Raw genomic sequence first — 25053 nt, 5'->3', positions numbered from 1 at the left:
TTCGTCTGGCTCACTGTTCTCCCAGAGCTGAGAGATTTGCTTGTTCACTGTTCTCCCAGAGCTGAGAGATTTGCTTGTTCACTGTTCTCCCAGAGCTGAGAGATTTGCTTGTTCACTGTTCTCCCAGAGCTGAGAGATTTGCTTGTTCACTGTTCACAGCTTTCTGTGTTCACTCTCTCCACATAGTGCAGCTGTGTCTTTCCAGTAGTCAGAATCAATGTCCACTGCTTGGAGGTTATTTTTAAAATTAGATCCACATTTCAGGTGTGGGGGGGACGACCATTTGTGTGCGACCATCGCTAGTTGTCAATAGAGCATGATAGAGGATAACTTTTGGGATATGTTTATCCTCCGTCCGGCGGACATGACTCAGCCCACACAGTCGGCGTTGTCTAAGTATGGTAAAGAAGATGGGAGGACCTGGTCGAGCAAGTATCTCAGTGGTACACTTTCTTGCCATGTAATTTTCAGGATCCATCGAACCAGGGTACGCTATTCTGCCTCTTTTTTTTTAATCTTTGGTTTCTTCTTGAAATTAACTTGAAATGTACTAAAATTTAGATTATTTAATATGATTGCCTTCAGTCGTGGTACAAATATAGCTATAAAAAAAAATACAACAAGATTACAAAGATAGTTTGTGTAATGACACAAACTCAAAATCGGCCTCCGAATTGGTCCACCCCAGGCAGGTAAAAAGGCAGGTTTCATTATTTTTAGAAAGAACATCAAAACGAAATTCATTTAAAGGCGAATGACGGATAGGAATGGAGAAAGAAAGTTGAACGATCTTATGTGGTGCCCCAACGGTCCAGCAAAATAAAAAAGGAAGAACAAACCATTTCCGTAAAAAAAAAATCCTATAGTTTCTGTTTAGTGTTTTGTGTGCGTACTGATGAGCTACAATTCACTCGATACTATGAAAAACTATTTATTAATTGTTGTTTTAAATTATTTTCCTTTTATATTCATATTAAATAAAAATTTTCTCTATTTAAAAATAAAATTGAATTTTTTTTTAAATGTAGTAGTTAGTATAACAGAAATTACTTAACTTAGCAATACCAATGTAAAAAAAAATAATAAGTTTTTGACCAAAAAATCTAAAACCGTTTGCATATGGTAGGTAAATGGTCTTATCCCTTACTAAATAGCCTTCATTGTTCGTTACTATTAATAGTGAATAGTTGAAAAATTGTGTATTTTTATGAAAAAAAAACTGCTTGCATAATTGATTTTAAAAATTAGATTTTTCGCTTTTAAAAAAAAAGAAAAAGGAACCGTTGCATCAGAACTTTAAATGATCTAAAATATCATGATGTCCGATTTTCATCTTCTCTTCTAGTTTCTGAGATCTAAACGGGACTGACGGACAGGCCACACAAAACTAATAGCGTCTTTTCCCCTTTCGGGGGCCTCTAAAAAAGTATGTTAGGTTAATATCTAAAATCTGGTCCGTTTATTACATTTAAAAAAAAAAGTGTTCCGGCCATAAATAAACAACAAAAAAAAAAACTCGGGACAAATCAACGTAAGTGCGTAAGCATACTGCTAGTATGTATACATAAATGTCCTTAGGGCCTTTTTTTTTATTTTTATTTTTTTTTTTGTTTATATTTTTTGCTTGTTTTAGCTCTACTAATAATGAAATGACATGCAGGTAGGACATTGAATAAACAAAGATACAGTTTTTTTAGGGTTAGTGTTTACAACATTGATTGTGAGAGAAAACACACAACAACAGAGCGCAGGTGTTTAACATAACTTATATATATATATATATATATATATATATATATATATATACATAGACAGACAGACATCAGACATCAGACAGACAGATAGACAGACAGACAGACAGATAGACAGACAGACAGACAGATAGATAGATAGATAGATAGATAGATAGATAGATAGATAGATAGATAGATAGATAGATAGATACAGGGCCGCCGCTACCTATTGTGCAATATGTGCATGCACGCAGGCGGCCGAATGTTAGGGGCGGCCAATGTTACCTTTATTTTTTTAAATTTCTAGTTTAATACAAAACAAAAAAAAAATACTAAAATATTTTAAAATTTTACAGAAATTCTAATTATTCCAATATCCTTAAGATAAATATTTCAAAAAAGAAAATGACATGCGTACATAAGAAGCTATTTTGGAAACATGGAGTGGCTCGCGAGGAATTCCCCAAGGGTTTTTCCATAAGCGCCTTCATATTTCTGATTGAATTTTCGCGGGTTATCTGTTATATGAGGGCGCGGTGGCTAAGCGGTAAAGCGCTTGGGTTCCGTACTGAAGGTCCCGGGTTCGAATCCTAGTGAAGACTGGGATTTTTATTTCGGGATTTTCTGGCGCCATTGAGTCCACACAGTTCTAATGGGTACCTGACATTAGTTGGGGAAAAGTAAAGGCGGTTGGTCGTTGTGCTGGCCTCATAACACCCACGTTAACCGTAGGCCAGAGAATCAGATGACCTTTACATCATCTGCCCTATAGACCACAAGGTCTGAAAGGGGAAACTTACTTTTTATTTGTTATATAGATTTGTTTCGGATGACGCTTACAGAAGCAGATCAGTCAAAACATTTTTTTTCTTCTTAGTAGGCCTATCTACTTACTACATATAAATATTGTTGTTGAATCAATACCCCGCGCTGTGAGTAGATCTTGTCATTAAAAATATAAGGTTAAAAACATTTTTACTTTTATGGCTGTAGAATATTTTTTGGTCATCATAGATGTAGATCTAACCTAACGACCGACCAACAATAAGGGGGGGGGGGGGTGGCGAAAAAAAAATGTTTATTTTCATTGTAGTTTTTAAACCGTGTCTGATTAAAATCAATGTTTACTAATTAAAATATCTTAAGTAAAAAACTTTGTTTCATCTTTATACCTTATCAAATGTAGACCGTTTTCGCGAGAGACATAAGCATCAGTATGAGTTAAAACTTTTTGAAGAAAACATTTCAAAGCATCACCGCTAGTGTGATTCTTCTGGATTTTCTTGAGATTGGTCGAATTTCTACCGTCTATTGCACTTCATTTATAGGACGATTATTTTGTGTGCTTGTGAAGAAGATTATCTTAAAAAAGATCACGCCCATTACAGACGTCCGTGTGCTGTATATATATATGTCGAATAATACTATTGACTAGGGCTGACTCTTTATTAGTAAATTAGATTACTATTACTTCAATTACTAGATTTTTTTTTTTACTATGATGAATAGTGCGTTCTAAAAAAAACTCATTTACATTGGCCTTTTTATATTCTTTCTTCTTATTACGAGAAAAAAGGTGTAAATGCTTGGAGAAAGAATTTCTGAAGCTAAAAAAGACAGAATACGCTCAGCGCAGGGGTCCGGCCCCGAAATCAGACCGACTCGAAAGGAAACCCGTCTATTGTTTAATTCTATCTCCAGAAAGAACTTTTTACAACGCTTATAAATTAATTAGCAACACTATTTCAAAAAAAAAAAAAAAAAAAAATCGGGTTCGTTTTAAATCGCTTTCTCGGTCCCCAGCTTTTTTCTGTAGGGGTCGCCACCCCGAAATATTTGAGAAACACTTCTTTAATATGTTTTATTTTATTATTATTTATTTTATATCGATTCAAGAAAAATATTCAGTGCTGAGTTGCTTCATTTTGAGCTAGTGATGTATTGGATAAATCCGCCGTATGTCAGATGGTTGTGGATACAATGCAATGGATACAATGCAATGGATACAATGCACATCTGTTCAAAATACAATCCAGATAATCTGTAAATATGTAAAAATAAAATCATTCTCTTGAAAAGAAAACAACAGATGCAACGCATTAAAGAATCCATGATTTTGAAAAGTAGCTTACGCAATCCTTGATAGTATTATACTATCGGCAGTGTCTCGTTTTTAAAGGATCCACAAATAGTTCATTGGAGACACACACAAAATGGTATTTGGTATCCATGAATACTGGCGGCTAGTTCAAAGTTTCAGTGAAATAGACAATAAAATCCTTCAAATTGTATTAGCACACAAATAGGCTACTTTAAAAAAAATTAGATTCTACACCAGATATGTCTCATACCGAACTAATCACTATTAGTATTGCTTCATCTCATGTAGAAATACATGAACATTTTCTGGGGTTTCGCCCAATGACTGATACAACTGGAGAAGACCTTATTAACGTCGCGATAGAAAAAACAAAACTAAATTGGAAATAAAACTTGAGGAATACGACAACGGTGTTAATATGAAAGGAGAAAAAGATGGAAAGCTCTATTAAAAATGGATTTAAATGAACGGGTGCTTTTGGTCCAGCTTAATTGCAATACATTTCTTTGGCTAGAAAAAAAAGGGGGCGGCATTTTAAAATTTAGCTCGCAGGCGGCCACAACCATCGCAGCGGCCTTGGATAGATAGATAGATAGATAGATAGATAGATATATAGATAGACAGATAGACTGATAGACAGATAGACTGATAGATAGACAGATAGACTGATAGATAGATAGATAGATAGATAGATAGATAGATAGATAGATAGATAGATAGATAGATAGACAGGTAGACTGATAGACAGATAGACTGATAGATAGACAGATAGACTGATAGATAGATAGATAGATAGATAGATAGATAGATAGATAGATAGATAGATAGATAGATAGATAGATAAATAGATAGATAGATAGACAGATAGTCTCTAAAGCAGTGTTTCTCAAACTGTGTGCCGCGGCACACTAATGTGCCGCCGAAGATTTGCAGGTGTGCCGCGGGAGTTTTGAGAACGCTACACGTGCAGCGTTACACAGGTCTACCAACTATTAAATGTTTATTTTACGTTGCGATGACATCCCCACATACAACGACCAGTAATAGTAGTGGATTGCTCCATAGTGACGTAAAAGGGTGTTAGCTATTCAGGTTATGGAATTGTTCACTATATATATATTATTATAATGACTAAAAGTTAGCCGCCTTAGCAGACGTACAGCAGTTCTTGAATTGGTAACGATAATAATAAGCGATGTGTTTCATGTAAATTTGTTAGGTGTATGCTAATAATAACAAATTATCAATAATCATTATTCATTTTTATCCATGGAGAAATACGTTAGTAAAAATGAAACCGCGAAAGCGTTAAATGAAAAGCAAGGAACCAAACGAAGGTACAAAGAAGCTCAAGGTTGAGCTGATTTCATTTTTGGAGACTGAAAAAAAAGACTGGATTTTCTATTCATGACGAGATCTGGTGGGTTAAGGTGACATTTCTCTCTGATTTATTTGACAAATTAAATTAATTGAATTTAAGTCTTCAGAAACCATTATCACTGCATCCTCAAAACTGAAGTCATGTGGTGAAAAATTGTCTTTGTGGCAAAGTAAGATCTCGAAAGGAGTCCTGCTTTCCTACTTACTATGAATGTGCTTCAAATAAAGAAATCACCCCCGAAATTCTGGACACTTTGAAACACCTGCAGTCAGCATTGCAGCATTACTTTGCAACAGTTGGAAGTAATGTGTATGGATGGGCTAGCTATCCATTTGGAAACAATGAAGCTACAAATCTGACAACTGAAGAAGCAGAGCAGCTCATTGATTTAAAAAACGATGCAGTTCTTAAGTCAAGTTTTGCCGAGAAAAGCCTGGATGTGTTTTGGATTTCAATCAACAAGTTATATCCTGCAATCAGTTTAAAAGCAATCAAAATAATTCTTCCATTTGCATCTTCATGGTTTTGTGAGTTTGGATTTTCAGCACTGGCTGAAATCAAATCTAAGAAAAGAGAGAGACTTCTTGCAATAGACGATGAAATGCGATTTTGTTTGTCGACTTTGGAGCCTCGATTAGATCGAATTTGCTCTCAAAAACAGGCACACCCCTCACATTAAATGTAATACTTAAAAACAGGTAAAATATTTTTTTCTTTTTATTTTAAAACAACTGTTGCTCTTCGTGGTGTGCCGCGAAATTTTTGTAGTTTTTTCACTGTGCCGCCAGACAAAAAAGTTTGAGAAACACTGCTCTTAAGTGTAATCATGCTCTAAGTCTAGGCCAGCATGAACTACACGTACTCCCAATCTGAAGTGATATGAAACAGCTTTAGTGATTTATTTCTTTACAACGAAATCTTTGAATATCGTTGTTCAAAAAAGTTTAAATTTAGCGGCATTTTAAAACTATAAATGTATACAATTTTTGACTATTACTTCTGTGATCAGGGCCTTAAAAAATTGGAGGCCCTAGGCAAAGTGAATTGTGTGGCCCTAAAAGAAATAGAAAAATAAAAAATAAACAGATAACAAAAAAAAATGCGTTACTTATTTTAAACCTTAATGTACTTCAACAATAACACTGGGCAAAGGTTTCACTATTGCTGCTCAATTTCTTTATTTTTTTTTTAATCCTGTCTACTTTGCCTACGCCCAGTGGCGTAGCAGGGTACCCGTGGGCCCGGGATCAGGAATGCGAAGTTGGGCCCCCTCTTATAGTGTGACTGAACCCAAACTGGGCTCCACTGTATCTGTTGAGAACAATCAATGAAAACAAGCTTCTACGCCACACAGTGTACAAGGTACACCTGTACCTCACAGGGTATAGGAGAACAATTTCCTCAAGCTTTGAGGATCTGTCCTGTCTTGTCTTGTCTTGGATTGTGTGTCTTGTCCTGTCTTGTCCTTGTCTTGGATAGTGCGTCTTGTGTTACATTACTTTACTTTAACTAATGTGAGTCCGAACACATCCAAGGGACATAACAATTAACTCTAAGTAACTCTAACATACGTGATAAAACTTGTGAAGACTTCAACTGATGTTTCTCTACAGATGGGGATGATCATCTTGTCTCTCTATCCGTAGTTTCAATCAGCAGTCTGTTCACTATCCATCTTTCTACAAGCCCAGCCATATTCCTCTCCTATAATGTACCCGTATTCTGTCTACGTCACTACTTTTAACGTCGCTAATAACAATGCACAATATATATATTTACAAGACTGACATACTCTCAAAACTAAGCTAAGTCTCTGCAGATTATTTGAAGGGCCAATGTCATTGGTCAACCATGTAACATGCTGAATCTTCAGATATTCTGAATGTGCATTGGCCGCCACCTGAAGTCTTCCCACAACGCTGTTTCACATAAGCTTCTTCTAGTTAGGAGACTAGGTTTTTTAAAGCACCTTTGAAATGAAATTAATGTTTAGCTTACTGAGTAGAAAGTCGATTGTGGATAAGCTCGGTGTCCATGCACAAATGTGTGTAACTTCGACTAATAATTGGAAGACATCTTGTCTATATGTGGGTGATTCGTCTTAATCACGTAGGACTTAAGGATTAGATTTGATATCCTTACAAACGGACGTACAAATTTGCTTGCAGGTATTATAACCTTACATTTAATGTTTACTTATACAGTTTATTCAAGCATATAAACTAGTCAAAATTTACTGTAATATTAAAGAAATAAATAACATTTCACAAAAACAAAAGCAAATATTACACATCATGTAGAACACTTTTACAATGAGTTGGCTTACAAGTAGTTATTGTTGTTATTATTTTTTTTAAATAACAAAATCTAACACGGTACATTTAAATGAAACGCTGTACTGACAATTTAAGTGTTATCCTCCTTTAATAGATTACAAACTACAGTAATAAGATTTACATGGATTTGTTATTTTGTATGGACACCAGAAATGGAATTTAAGAAAAATGAACATTATTTAATTTAAAATAATGTAATGACGTGTTACATTTCAAACTCTTTTAGTCAACACATTTCCTTACATAACTCCGTTTGGGCCTCTAGTGGTCCTGGGCCCGGGCGCAATGAACCCCTTCGCGCCATGGTAGCTACGCCACTGCCTACGCCTAAGACCGGCCCTGCTGCGATTAAGGTTCTTATGTCAATCTAAGCAGCGTCCTTTTTAAAGCAGCCTATCATGCCGCACAGTTTTGTGGTACATGTTCCTCCCACAGTTTTGTGGTACATGTTCCTCCCACAGTTTTGTGGTACATGTTCCTCCCACAGTTTTTAAGTGCGGCAGGACCATAGGAACAAAGCTCAGGATACATTGCGAATAGAATTAGAAAATAGTTTTAGTTTGTGGGTTGTAGACCTAACCTTGGACCCCCCCCCCCACGATGACCTGCTAACTACTGTCAAAAAAAAAAAAACTAAGACTCTATGCCATATCACAAGGTTCTCTGGTCTCGCAAAGACCTTTCAGGGAACAGTACCAGGAAAAAGAAGAGGCTGCCAGAGAAAGAGATAGAAAGAGATAGAATTGACGAAATTTAGAAATGCGTTCAAAGGTTCTTGTGTGGTGCCCCAGCGGTCCAACAGACTAAGAAATAAAGGAAGGTGAAGTAATAAAGAGTTACTCCGGTTACAAAATAAATTACACATTTTGGAGCGTAGACTATTAGAGTAGTAACGCTAAGGATGCTAACAAAAGAATACAGAAGCTCACGAAACGACATATTTCCCTTTCAAATATAAACTTGAAGTTTAAGAAAAGAAGACCGTCTTATCAAGTTTTTGAGTGTCTTCAGCGTCCGAGCATCTGTAAGAACTCGCTTAAGTTGGATCACAACAATATATCTTTTTTAGCGGCCCCCAAAAGGGCAATAGACGATATTAGTTTTGTGTGGTCTGTCCGTCCTTCCGTCCGTGCCGTTTAGATCTCGTAAACTAGATAAGATATTGAAATTTTAGACCATTCAAAGTTCTGATGCAACGGCTACTTTTTTCTTTTCTGAAAGTGAACATTTTAATTTTTAAAATCAACAATGCAAGCATTTTGTCATAAAAATACACAAGTTTACAACTATTCACTATTAATAGTAACAAACACTGGAGGCTATGTAGTTAGGGAGAAGACCATTTACCTTTTCCCATATGCAAACGGTTTTAGATTTTTTGGTCAAATTTTTTTTTTTTTTTTTTACATTTGTATTGCTAAGTTAAGTAAGTTCTGTTATACTAACAACTACATTTTAAAAAAATTCACTTTTATTTTATAAAGAGAAAAATTCTATTTAATATACATATAAAAGGAACATAATTTAAAACAACAATTAATAAATAGTTTTTCATAGTATCGCGTTAAGGTAAGTTCAACTATACACATATAAAACACCAAACAGAAACCATAGGATTTTTTTTTTTACGGAAATGGTTTGTTCTGATAATTTTTTTTTTTGCTGGACCTTTGGGGCACCACATAAGATCAGTCAACTTTATTTCTCCCTTATTCTACGTCATTCGCCTTTGAATTAATTTTATTCTGATATTCTTTCTGAAAATATTGAAACCTGCCTTTTTACCCATTTTGAGTTTGTGTCTCCACACAAACTATCTTTGTAACCTTGTATCTTTTTAAAAGGAGTTAAATTTGTACCACGACTGAAGGCAATCATATTAAGTAATCTAAATTTTAGTACATTTCAAGTTAATTTCAAGAAGAAACCAAAGATATAAAAAAAAAAGAATCTTGAACAGCTAGCTCCTCTAGTGGTCAGACCATTATATCCTCCCAATGGCGTAGCTAGGATGGTGGGAGGAGGGGGAGAATTTGAAGATCCCCCGGGCCTCCACTTGAGGGGGGGGGCCCAAAAGAGTGTTCAAAATTTGTTTTTAAATAAATTAAATATTAAATAACTGTCATATAATCTTGCTTTTCACGTTGTTATATAAGTCAGTGACCCTGTTGCGTATATTTCACACAGAATAGTAACTCTTTCCGTGCGGGGTTACTCTCAATTTTAAGGAGCACGCTGACTAGTGCCGTGTTACTCTCAGGAAGTAACTTTGTATATAGAGTGGTTTATTTCATCATCATTATCATTTAAGAAGAAACCTGATAAGAGCACTGAAAACAAAGGAGACCATGAACGTGTCGAAGAAAAGTATCACTATTCAGATGATTCACACAAAGATACGGCAGTCGAAGAAGTGAAAATGTCTCTTGATGAGAGAAGTAGTGCTGAAGAAACTCCAGGGGAATACCCTTTTACCACAGTCAGTGAAAACATCTAAAGTAAGTGATACAGATGATGAGTCTTCCAAAATCACTTTCTCCTAAAGTGGACGAAGCTGTAATTAAGTACAAAGACTTTGGATATATCCAGCCGGGAATTTTATCTGAGGAACTTCGAGCAAAATTATGTTAAAGTGTAGCTTATTTTTTCAAAACAAAGATGAACGGTATTTTTTCCAGAAGAGTTTACCCCTGGGATGTCTGTTTTGTTTTCCATGTGTACTGTTTTCAGAGGCATCAAAAAAGACATCTAGTGCATTGACCAAACCTGGAGTTGGTTTCACCAAAATGGAAGAAACCTGAGAGACTAAAAGAACATGAAATAGCAGTCCACCACAGACAAGCTTTTTTGAAGAGGAAGTTAGAAGAAGAAAAGCTTAAAGGCAGAACCAGATGAACTGTTCAATATAATTCATGCACAAATTTTTAAAAATCAGCAGCATTTGAGAGATATTCTGAAGCGTGTCGCAGCAGCTATAAAGTAGTTAGCAAAAACAAACTGAAGCTTACGTGGTCACAACGAAAAACTGAATTCACCCAATCCTGGGAACTTCCTAGCATCTTTGAAATTTCTTGCAGAATTTGATGAAGTTATGAAAAAATCACTTAAATAGAATCGAATATGGAAGTTTAAAAAAGGAGAGTAATACAAGATGTTCCGCCAGAGAAGAAGCTCGACAAAATCATCAAGCTATTGAAAAAACTTTCTGAATCAACAACTGAAAGAATGGACACTAAAAGCAATGCACAAAATTTTCTGCATGCAGTGGAATATTATGAATAGTTTCCTTATCTGGAATTCTGGTCAAATCTCCTGCGAACAAATCAATATAGTTCAGAAGAAACTACAAAAGTCTAGACTGCACATACAGGAAGCTGCTGAAGAGATTAAAACCATATCATGCTTTCTGCAAAATGATGAGAAATTGACGAAATTGATCAGCCAATCCATCGAAAGAGCAAAAGAAGATAGTGAATGCAATGGATTTCCTGTAATCAAAACAACCAGAAAAAAGAAAAGACTTGATGGGGAGTTAAGTTCTGATGTAGTACTGTCAATAGAAATGCAATTCAAACGACAGAAGTGCTGGACAGAATTCATATGGAAATGAAGGACAGATTCCAAAGGCTGGAAAACCATGTCGACACCTTTGGGTTTCTTCTTGAACCAAGACACCTCTTGGAGTCTATGGATGATGACACGCTGATGAAAAACTGTGTTACTTTAGCCTGTTTGATGAAATACAGGCAAATCGCTTGTTCAATGATGTCATTGATGCACGAGCACTTTTCATCAACAAAACAGTGCTACAATCACCAATTGACATATTGAGGAAGCTGGCTTCATATGGTAATAATGTGTGCTCACACCTTGTAATACTGATAACTCAGGCCATTTCCATTGTGTCATGTGAGAGATCATTCTTAAAGCTCAAGTTCATCAAAAACTATCTCAGGAGCACAATGACGCAAGAAAGGCTTATCATGGCTTTAATGTCAGTGGAGTCACAAATACTAGAAAGATTGATGTAGATGAGGTTATAGATGTCTTTGCTGCACAGAAAGCACGACGAGATATGAATTGAGATTTGTCACGTGTGACACCAATAAACAACGGTGTTATTCATTAAAAAATTCTTAATGATTATTTCTTGTTAATTTACTGATATACTGTACCAATTTGAATATAGGGTTATATTTTATTAAGTACATTATCTCATGTCATGATGTCGAATGTCAAAATGCATCGGAGCCTCCTAAGAAGTCAATTCCCCCGGGCCCCCAAATCCCTAGCTACGCCCCTGTATCCTCCACAGAGGGTAGCATAATTGGCTCTTGGTCACTCGCCACCCAACTCTCTCTCTTATGGATCACTGTAGCTGTATATGTGAAGCAGACACAATCAGGAAACGGCCTGACTGATCAGGTGGGGGGGTATCTAACATCTCTTCGACTCTCTATAAGCTTTAATGGTCTCGGCAAAACTTGCATGTGAAACCTGAAATAGATAGATAGATAGATAGATAGATAGATAGATAGATAGATAGATAGATAGATAGATAGATAGGGCTACCCTCAGCTACCGTTACTTATGTTCGTCAATAATCTCTCGGTCACAAGCAACCCTCAGCTACGTGGCACGTGAAAATCAAGTGCAACAACCTCTTTCATTTTTTAGTTGTTTCAAATCTATTCACAGGTACGTCCATTTATAATAGCCAATCAGTTTATTTAGGCCTAGAGATAAGTTCTGTCACCACCACAGAATCCATAATAAAGAATTTCTTTTTTTTTTAGCTGAAAATAAAAACAAAGCCGATATGGTTTTCCCATACTGTAGATGTAGATCTAGAGCTAGATGAAATGCTGAGTTGTGTAGCTTCTAGACAAAAGGATTGTTACAGAAAACGGGACACGAGATCAAACCTAGTAATCAAGTATTATTACAAGATGTTACACCTAGATAAAGGTCAGACAGGTGGACCTGTTCACATGTAACAGTTAAGGTCAATCTCAACTCATTCTACATGGCTCTGGGAGATGAATCTGTGCCACATAGACAAGAAATCAAAATAAAATGTGAAATCATTTGACCGATTTCGTTGCATTTTTAAACTTTAATATGTTGTTTCTTTTTTCTTTTTTATACTGTTATACTTATATTTTTATTATAATTTTTGGGCTATTTACATAAGAATGTCAAACTTTATAATTAAAGAGCAATGATGTAATTTTAATCAAAATTAATAATAATAATATAACCTCTGAACCTGTACCACTAAGACTGATATTGATTTGAATGGCATTAGTTATAATATTTACTCACTCTCTCTCTCTCTCTCTGTCTCTCTCTCTCTCTCTCTCTCTGTCTCTCTCTTTCTCTCTCTCTATTGACAACTAGCGATGGTCACACACAAATGGTCGTCCCCCCCCCCCCACATCTGAAATGTGGATCTAATTTTAAAATAACCTCCAAGCAGTGGACATATATTCTGACTACTGGGAAGACACAGTTGCTCTATGTGGAGAGAGTGAACACAGAAAGCTGTGAACAGTGAACAAGCAAATCTCTCAGCTCTGGGAGAACAGTGAGCCAGACGAAACCAAATGACTCTTTCCTCTACCACGAAATAAAATCTACCTGCGTTATATGTGGTCAGTAATGTCTCTCCAGATGAGGGCTCTACAGTCACATGAAAAAGTTCTCTTTTGAGATAAACCCACGGTCTTTCTGTGAAGTAAGGAGACCAACACTCTTAACACTAAAAGTGACTGAAATGATGACAGTTACAGTTTAGTCAACAAAATATATTCAGCCAGATACATTCTCACGACGAGTTACAAACTCATGTAGGCAGATATATAAACGGAAAAAGAACGGAAATGGATGACATCACTTTCGCCTGTACCCAGGGCCGGCCCTCACAATTGCAGGGCACTATACAAAATGGATTGCGCGGAGCCCAGGCCCGGTCTAGGTAAGGATAAGCATAATGTCAAAATTAATATTTTTTATTAGAAAAAAACAAGTGTCTTTGCAACAAATGTTTATTAAATAAAAGCTGAAGATGCCTTTTTTTTTTATTGCGCATAGGATTGGCACCCCAATTTACAATTTTGTCTAATTTTCAGGAGATTTTTATGATTTTTCAGATTTTTTCCCATGATTTTCGTGACTTTGTCGCATATTTTGCAATTTCAGGAATTTCAGCAGGCCCTAGAAAATCAGGAGGCCTCGGAGACCCTGTTATTATATATAAGTTAAAATGGTTTAAATTAATAATTTACACTTAGAATTAGCGCGGAGCCTGTCAAGAGGAAGACATTTTCCACTTGAACCTGAAGAGACCTATCTTCTGGATGTGAGACTTATCTGAGGATGACTGCGGTGCATTGGACTTTGTTTGCAACGTGGCTGCATGTGAACCAGCAGCTCCCTTGAGAGGCGTCTGTCTGAAAGGTCTACTGAGACAGCGTGTCCGATCAACGGCTGTGCTGAAGAAAACAGTGCTCGACCCTATCTCTTTGTGTGTCAAACGGCCACGTCATTATCGCAACAACAGCCTGATCAACTGGAGAAAGAGAAAGAGGCATTGGAGGAAAACATTGCGGATGGCTTCGTGGGGAACACGCTCCCTGCCGCCTGTGGCTCCCACTGATCGACCTCCACCTGAACTGTCAAACCTCAGCTGCAGTGTTTCTTTTCGGGACGAAAAGTGTTAAGACGGGGGCAATGTTATGACTTTGCCATGCGCACTGCCATCCAAGATAGTGCAGAAAGAAGGTGCGCACGATCTGTGACTAGACAAGTCGGGTGTTGACATGAGAGACAAACAATTTCCGCCCAAGGAGAGAGCCAATATGGAGATGATGTGCTTAAGCCAGATGCCCTTTGTGTTTGTCATGTCTCTATGTAAATAAACGTCTTTGTCTCGTTGAGTTGCCTCCCTTCAGTTATTACAATATTTATATCAATTTTTGTATTCAATCTATTATAAAAACAAGTATAGCATCTACACTTTCTTTATACTATACGCCAGAGAGGCCTTTAAGACAACATAACAAAAGTAAAACTGCGCATAATGTCATTAAGTTGTACATTTAATATATAATGAAAAGCTGAGGAGGGTATGACATTAGTAAGTGGGAGAATAAAACTATGAACGGACTGCACCTGGTAACACCAACCCTAGCCACTTCTCTGGTGCTTATGTGAACAATAGAACAATTGGAAAACCTGGTATCGCCCAATTCAGATCTGTTGTTTTGAATATGTCAGTGTTATCTTATCTTCTGCATACATGTCCACATACAACGTCATTCGAGATAAGTGCAAGCGCTTCTCCTTCTGATTTCACTTGCCTATATATAATACACGAAACACACACTCCCAGATAGACGCTGACACACAGAGTATATTCTTTCTCTACTGCAAGGAACACGACAGAAATAGACAACCATGTTGAAGGTAAACATCGCTTTAGTCATTAATACCAAAGTATAATTTTATGCTTAGACTATAAGCTAAACTCTAAAAAGCGTATGCAGGACCGATTTAGGCTTGGTAAGGCCCTTAACTATTTGAGATATTGGGCCCTTTGTAATCAACATAAGACAATTTGTCTTTTCTATTTCTTCAAAATGGCTGAAAATATCAATTTTGAGGTGCCCCTAAACAACTGGGGGGGGGGGGGGGGGGCTTAAGATATATATTGTGTTGCCTATATGTAAATCCAGAACTAATCGTGTGACATTTAAAAAAAAACAACAACTCTGTTTTGTCATTGGAAATTCCGACAGCCTATCTATGATATTAGATTTTTCTTTCTAGCCTCTTGATGGCAATGTATTTATGTCTGTGTCGGTCTACCAGCCTAATAATAGAATCAATGATAACAAATGTAGTCCGATTTAAAGCTCGTACCTCGCGAAACAATGACAAGCTTGAAATTCATCTCAAGCGAACGACGCAGAAAATAGACTAAAAAAAAATACGTCTTCCCTACCTGTGCTCTGAATACAATAACTTGATGGATATTTGTGGACTTTCAAGAAAAGTAAGTTATTTAAAGCTGTGCTCCTTAGATGAACAGAACAAAATATACAAATAGACAGCCAATGTATCGCTTTAAAATGTTATATTGTCCTGGCTTGGATTGTGTGTGCTATCTGTTTGATACGAGTTCATTTTTTCTAAACGCGAGTCCTAACACATGCAAGGGACACAACGATTAAATATACTTAATAAAACTTGTGAAGACTTCAAATGATGTACATCTGTAGATGGGGGTGATCGACTTGTCTACCTAGCCGTCGTTTTAATCAGCAGTCTATTCAATATCCATCTTTCTACAAGCTCTAGACATATTTTTCTTCCGTTCATGTACCCGTATACTAAGTCACTACTTTTACCGTCGCTAAAAACAATGCACAATATATTTATTTACAACACTAACACACTCTCTAAACTAAGCTAGGTCACTACAAAATGAATTCCAGGGTAAAAGTTCAAAGAAGATCTTCGTTATGTGCTTATGTTTTGAAGTTCAAGTTTGTCGTTTAAATTCATCCATGTATCCTGACACAAGTTTATTTGGCTAATAATGTCCCTTGATTAAAGTGCAAGAGCTACATAATACCCCTTGACTTGAGTCTTAGGTTTGGTGTTACCATTGTGGCCACTGTTGACGGAAATTGACTATCAAAAGATGGCAAATATTTTCACGGAGTAAAAGAGGTTTTACTTATTTCTTTATAAACATTATCGAGTTTGTGCGAGATTATACTTATGTGTTTGTATGTACTTAAAGATTTGAGCATCCATATTAAACAATTTCATTTACCTTTAGTATCTTTCGTTACAATATAAACTGGGAGAAAAAAATTAGCATGTGTTCGCTAAACGTATGGTCTCATTGAGCTGTTAAGCAACCATGGGTCATGTCATGGAGTTGAAAGCCTGGTCATTAGCTATGGTTGGAACGATGTCGCCCACACAGCAGCTCCTCCCTTTTCAAGCAACTGGCGTGTCCAAAGAAATAATAATGCCGATACATTTTGGAATCAGCCTCGTCACACGTTCTGAATGTAGCGCTCTGGGCTGCAACTCCTTTAAGAGTCACCGACTCCTAAATTTTTCTCAGAAGAGAGTATTTGAGATGCATGTCTTTAAAACATTTTATACGTACCGAAGTACTCATATCCATTACTACTTCCGGCAGTAACAACCTTACGGATTCCTTTGCAAAATAAGACCTCACTAACTTAGTTAAACATCAAATCTAAATTCAACTAAGCGTATTTATATCTATTGCCCAAAATCTGAAGAGGCACAAGTTTCTATTTATTTCTCAAGACATCAAACCATTCACGAACAAGAAAAATGATGATTAAATACGATGACAGTATTTTCGCTAACTGACCTATACCTACTTATATAATTCATTTTTTTTTCATGTTTCTGATACACTTCCTACAGATTGCCCTAGTTGTGTTGCTGGCTGTTGTCCCTTTCATTTCAAGTCAGCTCGTTGGAGGTCAGGTGCCCTACACTACCACTTTAAATGACCCCAATGTTTTGTTTGCCGTCAAAGCAATCAACACCTTCTATCAGCAACAAGGGGACAACAACCTGAGAACAGGAGTCAAAATTGTTCACGCCACATCTCAGGTAAAGATCTTGTGGTCAACTTCAGACTTTTCATCATAGTACTTTCTCTGGTCATCTTCGGTGTTTTCTTGTTCACTTCCGTTAGTAATCTTACGTCTTTTCCATTTTGCACTTACACTGGTCATCTTTGGTCTCATGCATTTGGCTCTCTTTTTTTCCCACTCTTCTCTTTCTTTTCTTTTTTTCTATTCTGTACTTCTTCTGCACTTAGAAACAGTCGCGTCGCTAGAGAGGTGAGGGTCACAGCAAGTGATACACATCAGTGGACTACACACATCAGTGGACGACACACATCAGTGGACGACACACATCAGTAGGTTACACACATCAGTGGGTGACACACATAAAGTGGGTGACACATCAGTGGGTGACACACATCAGTAGACGACACGCATCAGTGGACGATACTCTTCAGTGGGTGACACACATCGGTGGGTGACACACATCAGTGGGTGACACACATCAGTTGAGGACACACATCAGTGGATGACACATATCAGTGGGTGACACACATCAGTGGGCGACACTCTTCAGTGGGTGACACACATCAGTGGACGACACTCTTCAGTGGGTGACACACATCAGTGGACGACACTCTTCAGTGGGTGACACACATCAATGGACGACATACATCAGTGGACGACAAACATCAGTGGGTGACACACATCAGTTGAGGACACACATCAGTGCGTGACACACATCAGTGGACGACACACATCAGTGGACGACACACATCAGTAGGTTACACACATCAGTGGGTGACACACATAAAGTGGGTGACACATCAGTGGGTGACACACATCAGTAGACGACACGCATCAGTGGACGATACTCTTCAGTGGGTGACACACATCGGTGGGTGACACACATCAGTGGGTGACACACATCAGTTGAGGACACACATCAGTGGATGACACACATCAGTGGGTGACACACATCAGTGGGCGACACTCTTCAGTGGGTGACACACATCAGTGGACGACACTCTTCAGTGGGTGACACACATCAGTGGACGACACTCTTCAGTGGGTGACACACATCAATGGACGACATACATCAGTGGACGACAAACATCAGTGGGTGACACACATCAGTTGAGGACACACATCAGTGCGTGACACACATCAGTGCGTGACACACATCAGTGGACGACACACATCAGTGGACGACACACATCAGTAGGTTACACACATCAGTGGGTGACACACATAAAGTGGGTGACACATCAGTGGGTGACACACATCAGTAGACGACACACATCAGTGGACGATACTCTTCAGTGGGTGACACACATCGGTGGGTGACACACATCAGTGGGTGACACACATCAGTTGAGGACACACATCAGTGGATGACACACATCAGTGGGTGACACACATCAGTGGACGGCACTCTTCAGTGGGTGACACACATCAGTGGACGACACTCTTCAGTGGGTGACACACATCAGTGGACGACACTCTTCAGTGGGTGACACACATCAATGGACAACATACATCAGTCGACGACAAACATCAGTGGGTGACACACATCAGTTGAGGACACATATCAGTGGGTGACACACATCAGTAGGTAACACACATCAGTGGAGGACACACATCAGTGGACGACACTCTTCAGTGGGTGACACATCAGTGGACGACACACATCAGTTAGTGACACATCAGTGTGTGACACATCAGTGGGTGACACACATCAGTGGGTGACACACATCACTAAACGACAGACATCAGTTGAGGACAGACATCAGTTGAGGACACACATCAGTTGAGGACACACATCAGTGGACCACACACATCAATTGAGGACACACATCAGTGGACGACACCAAAGTGAAAAAAACAACAAGATTTTGCTCAAGCCAACGATAAATTTTGTTTTTCTTTTTTTTTTGACTTTTTAAAGAATTGATTTTGGCTAGAGACTCAGACAAGATTCTGCACATTAAAAAAGATAACTTTTATTTGAATTGGTGATTGGGAAGGGGTTCATTCTTTAACCGCCCTGGGTGACAGCAAGTCTAGCGTCGCCTCGGCATTGAACATAGACAGCTCATGTTTATATTAACTCTAGTGAAATTTAATGAAAAGTTGTATTTTCTAGTGTGTGTGTGTGTGTGCGTGTGTGTGTGCATTTTTCAAACAAATATAGGGCAAAGGGCTAAACGTTTAAAAGCTAAGAAACTAATTCATTAGCTAGTACAGCCATTCTCAACCTTGGATAGGTAGAACCTTGGGGGTACCACGTGTCAAAAGTACGAACACTTTGAGAATGGCTGATCTGGTATAGTTTTTTTTGTTTTTTTAGTTTGTTCTTTGCCCACTTTTTGAACCTTGCTTTCTTCAAAATGATTATTTTTTTTTATTATTCGTTAAAGTGTGTAATGATTCGTATTTGATTCTTTAGGTGGTTGCTGGTGCCTTGTATAGATTCACCATTCAAGTCAGCGGCGGAAGCACGGTAAGACACAACACAAACACCCAAAGAGTACCTAAAACCCATTAGCCTGTTGATGTTACTTTAAGACACAAAGACTCTTCAACATACCTAACTATATCTAAACGATCGCAAACATTCAAAATGAGTTTAGGCCAATTCTTTTTTTGCCTCACCACTTTTGTGTAAGTGCTGTGAAATACTGCCTAAGGGAAAACAAAAAGACATAGTAAGGTGTGCTCATCTATCTTCTTGATTTATGAAAACCAAGAAGGAAATGTGTCACATGTCGTAATCAATAGCTAAGATTTATCGTTAATTCTATATACGGGCTTTCGTCCGAAGAACCGGGAGAAGTGCAGTGTTTTATAGGGCTACATTGACCTAGCTGTGAATTACATATTGTGTTAGAATTTATGCAGACAAAACCGTTGTCTGCTTGCGACCATTTTAATCTCTTTTCACGCCTTTGCCTTTTTTGGCATAATCATTCCTTTAGGTCTCAAATGTATAACCCGCGGCCCATATAAAAGAGATTTCCAATTGTCTCTTTTGGACCTTATTAGCTGCCATTTGTTCTCTTCTTTGCGACTAAATCTACTAAATATATACATCTTGTCCACACCTCAATGTATTTTGAGTTCTTTAAAGAAATACGCTATATTAAATTAAAATATATATTCATCTTTCAGCTTCTCCTGTCCTTTTGTCTGCTGGACGCTTAGGGCACCAGCATAAATCTGACGACCATCTCTAACCGTCCAACACTGGTTTCTCTCCAGTATTAGACTCTCTTCCATAGACGACCCATTCCTCAATGTTGTCATCATCCAGTGTATTATCATCGAAATGATTCGGCACTAATGGATTTTCAAGCCTACATTATGGAGAGAAATAGCGAACATGCTTTAAAAAAAACAAACACATTATAATATTATATTCAAAAGTATCTAGATCTTATGCGATAATTTTATTGGTCCAAAACAATGGTAATTCAGTTTAACTACAGTTATATTAAGCATTGCAAATGAAAAAGCTTATAATAGTTATTTTGTATTCTCTCTAAATTTTTTTTTTAATTTACTTAAATGTAATAGATATTCATAACAGTTATGCCTTAAAAAATATTTCTGTATTGCCCTTCGAGGCACTTGTAATAGAATGGTGGTATCACTATCATTTGTAACCAATCACTCTACCTTCAAAAACAAGGATTGTCTATTCAAGACTGCTCACTCAAACTAAAAACATTAGAGACATTTTTAAGTAGTAATCGAGAGGACATCGCTGAAGCCAGCATTACCTCTGCCGAAAGCGTGTGCTCAGATCTGAGAATCAGTACAGAACCTCAAAAATGTATTGGCCATAAGAAAAAGATGCCTGGTGAGAAAAGTGACGACTCTATACTTACACACAAAAAAGAGCTACGAAGGGAAATTTATTCTACCTTGGACAGGATTGTTCAAGAAATAATCACCCGATTCGAGCAACTTCATGATATAGTAGATAGATATGAATTTTAGCCGCCTTCCCAGCTATTAAATCCTCAGGTCGAAATCAATCTCGATAGTACTCCTAGCGACATTGATAAAAACGAATTTCTGCTGGAGCGAAAGAGGCTTCAACGTTTTGTCTCAGTTTCATCAGAAGCCTCCAAACTTCCAAAACAAGGACCTGTTGAGCTCTTGAAATTTATAAAAAAATATCAGCTAGATGATTCAGTCCCGAATATCGTCATCATGATTCGCATATTTTTTACTATTGCGATAAACGTCGCTACATGCGAGAGAAGTTTTTCCAAACTTAAACTGATCAAGAATTACTTGCGATCAACGATGAGAAATTTACGACTCAAGATGAGGTACCGCACCAGGCAGAATATACTCTAGCTACGCCACTGCACCAAACCTTCTTACGTAACCAAATGCTATACGCTTTTTTTTAAACTTTGACAATACTATAGGCCTACATTCTTATAAAGGCACAGTCCTCATTCCACATGCTAGGACAAATTTGTACAAATACTCCTTCTTCCCTAGTTTTATTAGAGCATGGAATGGGTTGCCTGAGCACGCCAGGAAATCCAATGACTTGGCAGAATTTAAGTCATTGGTTAATATGCATGACTAAATGTAGGACGTAATCATCTTCTTTTTTGAAGTAACGTCTGTATTGTATAAGATAATGGAGCATTTGTTTTTCCACACACTTTTATGTTTAGTCGTTTTGTGTATCTAAACTTTTTTAGCAGCGAGCTCCCGACTTATACCTCAATCAAGATTTATCTTATAAATTACAGACGTTGCTCCTAAAGAATTTAAGACTTAAAACTCTATTGGTAATAATAAATTATATAAATAATGAGATAATATATTATTTTACATCTTATGCAATTTTGTTTCATGATGTAGCTCGTGATTCCCATTAAAAAAAATATTTGTTTTTTTTCTTTCATAGAACGAAGATTGTACAGTAGCCGTCTGGAGCCGCCCATGGCTATCTGGTAATGAAGCCACCCAACTACAGGGAACACCATCCTGTGTAGCATCAGCATAAATAACTGCCAACTTATTTATTGATTTTTTTTTTATTATAAGATAAGCTTAAATCTATTTCAAAATAAACATTTAATACCTAAAATGTTGTATAAAGTCTATATTGTCACAAGCTGTCGGACATAACTATTATCATTTTAACTTTAACATAATTATAATGCATAGCTTCAAGGTATATATAGTTATATATTTGTGATAATTTTAAACTAGGGATAGATCCAGTGGCGTAGCTAGGGTGGGGGAGTAGGGGGGAGAATTCGAAAATCCTCCCGGGCCCCCACTTGAGGGAAGCCCCAAAATGATTGGTTTTTACATTTAAAAAATAAATATTACACTAAATGCAGGGTCCCCCAAAGAGGGCAAGACCCCGGGCCCCCAAACGATGGAAAATTTCTAGCTACTTCGCTGGATAGATGCAGCAGATAAACATGTGAAGATACGATCCAGTTAGTTATGTAAACAAACATATTAATAGCAACAACCGATAAGACTTAGGTTTGACTAGATACAGTAATTTATGCAACACACAGAGAGAGAGAGAGAGAGAGAAGGAATCGTATATCTTATCTTATAAATTACATACGTTCCATCAAAAGAGAAAAGTAAGTTTTACGCCAATGTGTTAAAAAGAAATCTAGAAAGAAAGAAAGAAAGAAAAGAAACAGAGTAAGAAAGAAATAGATACATAGGAGGAAAGAGATGATTTGAAAAGAGAAGGCGGGGAAAATAGAGCGGTGTTGTAAACGGTCGTCTGCTTGTAGCATAAAACCGCTGGTAGACAACTTAACCGCTGTAGGCGTATTAGATTTAAACTTGTAAAACTTGGAAATAAATTGTATAACTTCTTTGTGAAAAAAAATTTATGCATAACTTTTATAAGAATATAAACAAAGCTAATTTGAAATAGTAGACTTGAGTAATAATATAAAATGGTTTAGTGAACAAAATATTGTTATAAACCTGGTGGTGGCACAGATGGGGGTAGTGGTGTGAGTGTAGTCAGCCGACGCAATCGCCCCAGGCCTGCGCTAGACGAGCGGTCGAGCGTGACAAGTTACGACGGTCAGCCGAGACGAGTTTCAACATGACGGTTCGGGAAGGATCGGCGTCGTGAACACAGCTCAGGAGCGTCACGAGAATTGTAGTCATCTGACCACCCAGAAACGTCGAGCGGCGTTCTGTCCGGTTCGAGAAGGCCAGCAGGGACCCTATATAAAGAGCGAAGGTATCAGAGACAGTCAGTTACAACATCCCGATCTACAGGTTGAGAAAAAGGGGCTCCAGCGAGGTTCACGAGAGAAGGTTCACGACAAAAGGTTCACGACAGGGCTCAGAACACGCTCGACAGTTCAGCGGTGTGGTTCTGTACGGAGCATTACGACGGTTCAGTGCAGAGTACTGTCAAGTACAGTTGAGACGACTGGCGTCTTGATCTTGGTCTGCGATCGAGTCCGACACAACGAGCCTAGTGTGTGAAGTCAGTCCTGAACTGTTGAACCCAGTGCAAGCCCGGAACGAGACGGAGAGGCCAGTGCAAGAGTGGATACGGCGGTACGGTGTTATCGGAGAGATATTTGTACAGTGTACGTGTTGCCAATTGTACAGTATTGGCTGTTATTTATTCAACTATTAAAGGGTTACGTTACTCTGGAGCCCTGAGTTGTTAAGTTCTTTACGTTGGTGGTGTATGGTGCAGTTTGCAGAGAGCCTGGATAGTGAGATTCGTAACAATATAAATCACTACAAAAAAAACGCCTGTTCACTCTGGCAATCTGCAGTCGCTTCTTGTACCTAAGGCTGCTGACGACAATGCCGCTTACCTTGCATCATTCACAATCAATCGCTAACCTCTTCCCACCACAGAAACACACACACACACACACAATAACAAGCAGTAAATAAGGGGAGATAAAAATCTCAAAGAGGAGAAAAAAAAAAGAAAGAGGCAGGAGGGTGTCTTACGGTTGTAAAAAAAAAAGGCAGGAAATAGAAAGAGACATGGAGGAAGAAAATGAACATTTGGGGGAAAGAATAAATGGTATTTTGGACAGTCTGGAATTTCTCTTAATCTTGTGTCATTATAATCGGCCCTCTTGTGAGCCCCCATCCCCCACCAGCCCAATGAGTACCGGTACTGGCCTTACGGGCATTTGCCATAATGTTCATATAGCAAGTCCGCCACTGATGAATAAATATATAAATAAATAAATAAATAAATAAATATATATATATATATATACAAGTCTTATTTATACACCATATGTCTTTCAACTAACCAGTGGCGTAGCTAGGGATTTGGAAGCCAGGGGGGCTTGACCTTTTTAGGGGCCCCTGCATTTTGACATTCGACATCACGACATGAGATGGAAAATAGATTTAACAGAAATGTCAAAAAACTGAAACTTTAATGTAATGAACTTTAGTTAGGCCTAATGTAAAAAAAAAAAGGAAATTCAATTTGGGGGAGGGCTCTCAAGGTGGGGCCCTGAAGGACTTTCAAATTTGAACCCCTACCCCTGGGCACTGGCGGATCCAGGAGGGGCGGTAGGGGCGATATATATATATACAACTCCTATTTATATACTTTATGTCTACTAACTAAAAAGTAGCGTTGCTAGGGATTTGGAAGCCCGGGGGCCTGACCTTTTTAAGGGCTCCTGTATTTTGACATTCGACATCACGACACGAGATGGAAAATAGATTTAACAGAAATGTCAAAAAAATGAAACTTTTATGAAATGAACTTTAGTTAGGTCTAATGTAAAAAAAAATAAAAAGGAAATTCAATTGGGGGGAGGGCTCTCAAGGTGGGGCCCTGAAGGACTTTCAAATTTGAACCCCT

General features: G+C 37.8%; 2 protein-coding genes across 2 annotated transcripts in view; both read left to right on the top strand.

The window, feature by feature from the left end:
* LOC106060231 (uncharacterized) overlaps nucleotides 1–25053 on the top strand; it is a 202443-nt gene that overhangs the window by 41085 nt on the left and 136305 nt on the right. The window lies entirely within an intron of this gene.
* LOC106078929 (cystatin-like protein) lies at nucleotides 15008–22290 on the top strand. Its single transcript, NM_001311301.1, is given in 4 exon segments — nucleotides 15008–15018; nucleotides 17029–17220; nucleotides 19627–19680; nucleotides 22114–22290. Coding segments are annotated over 4 exon segments (354 nt in total). The 5' UTR covers nucleotides 15008–15009; the 3' UTR covers nucleotides 22213–22290.

Source organism: Biomphalaria glabrata, chromosome 3 (assembly GCF_947242115.1).
Source record: "Biomphalaria glabrata chromosome 3, xgBioGlab47.1, whole genome shotgun sequence".
Lineage (NCBI taxonomy): Eukaryota > Metazoa > Mollusca > Gastropoda > Planorbidae > Biomphalaria > Biomphalaria glabrata.
The sequence above is the reverse complement of the archived record's forward strand: the minus strand, read 5'-3'. Positions and strand labels throughout refer to the sequence as shown.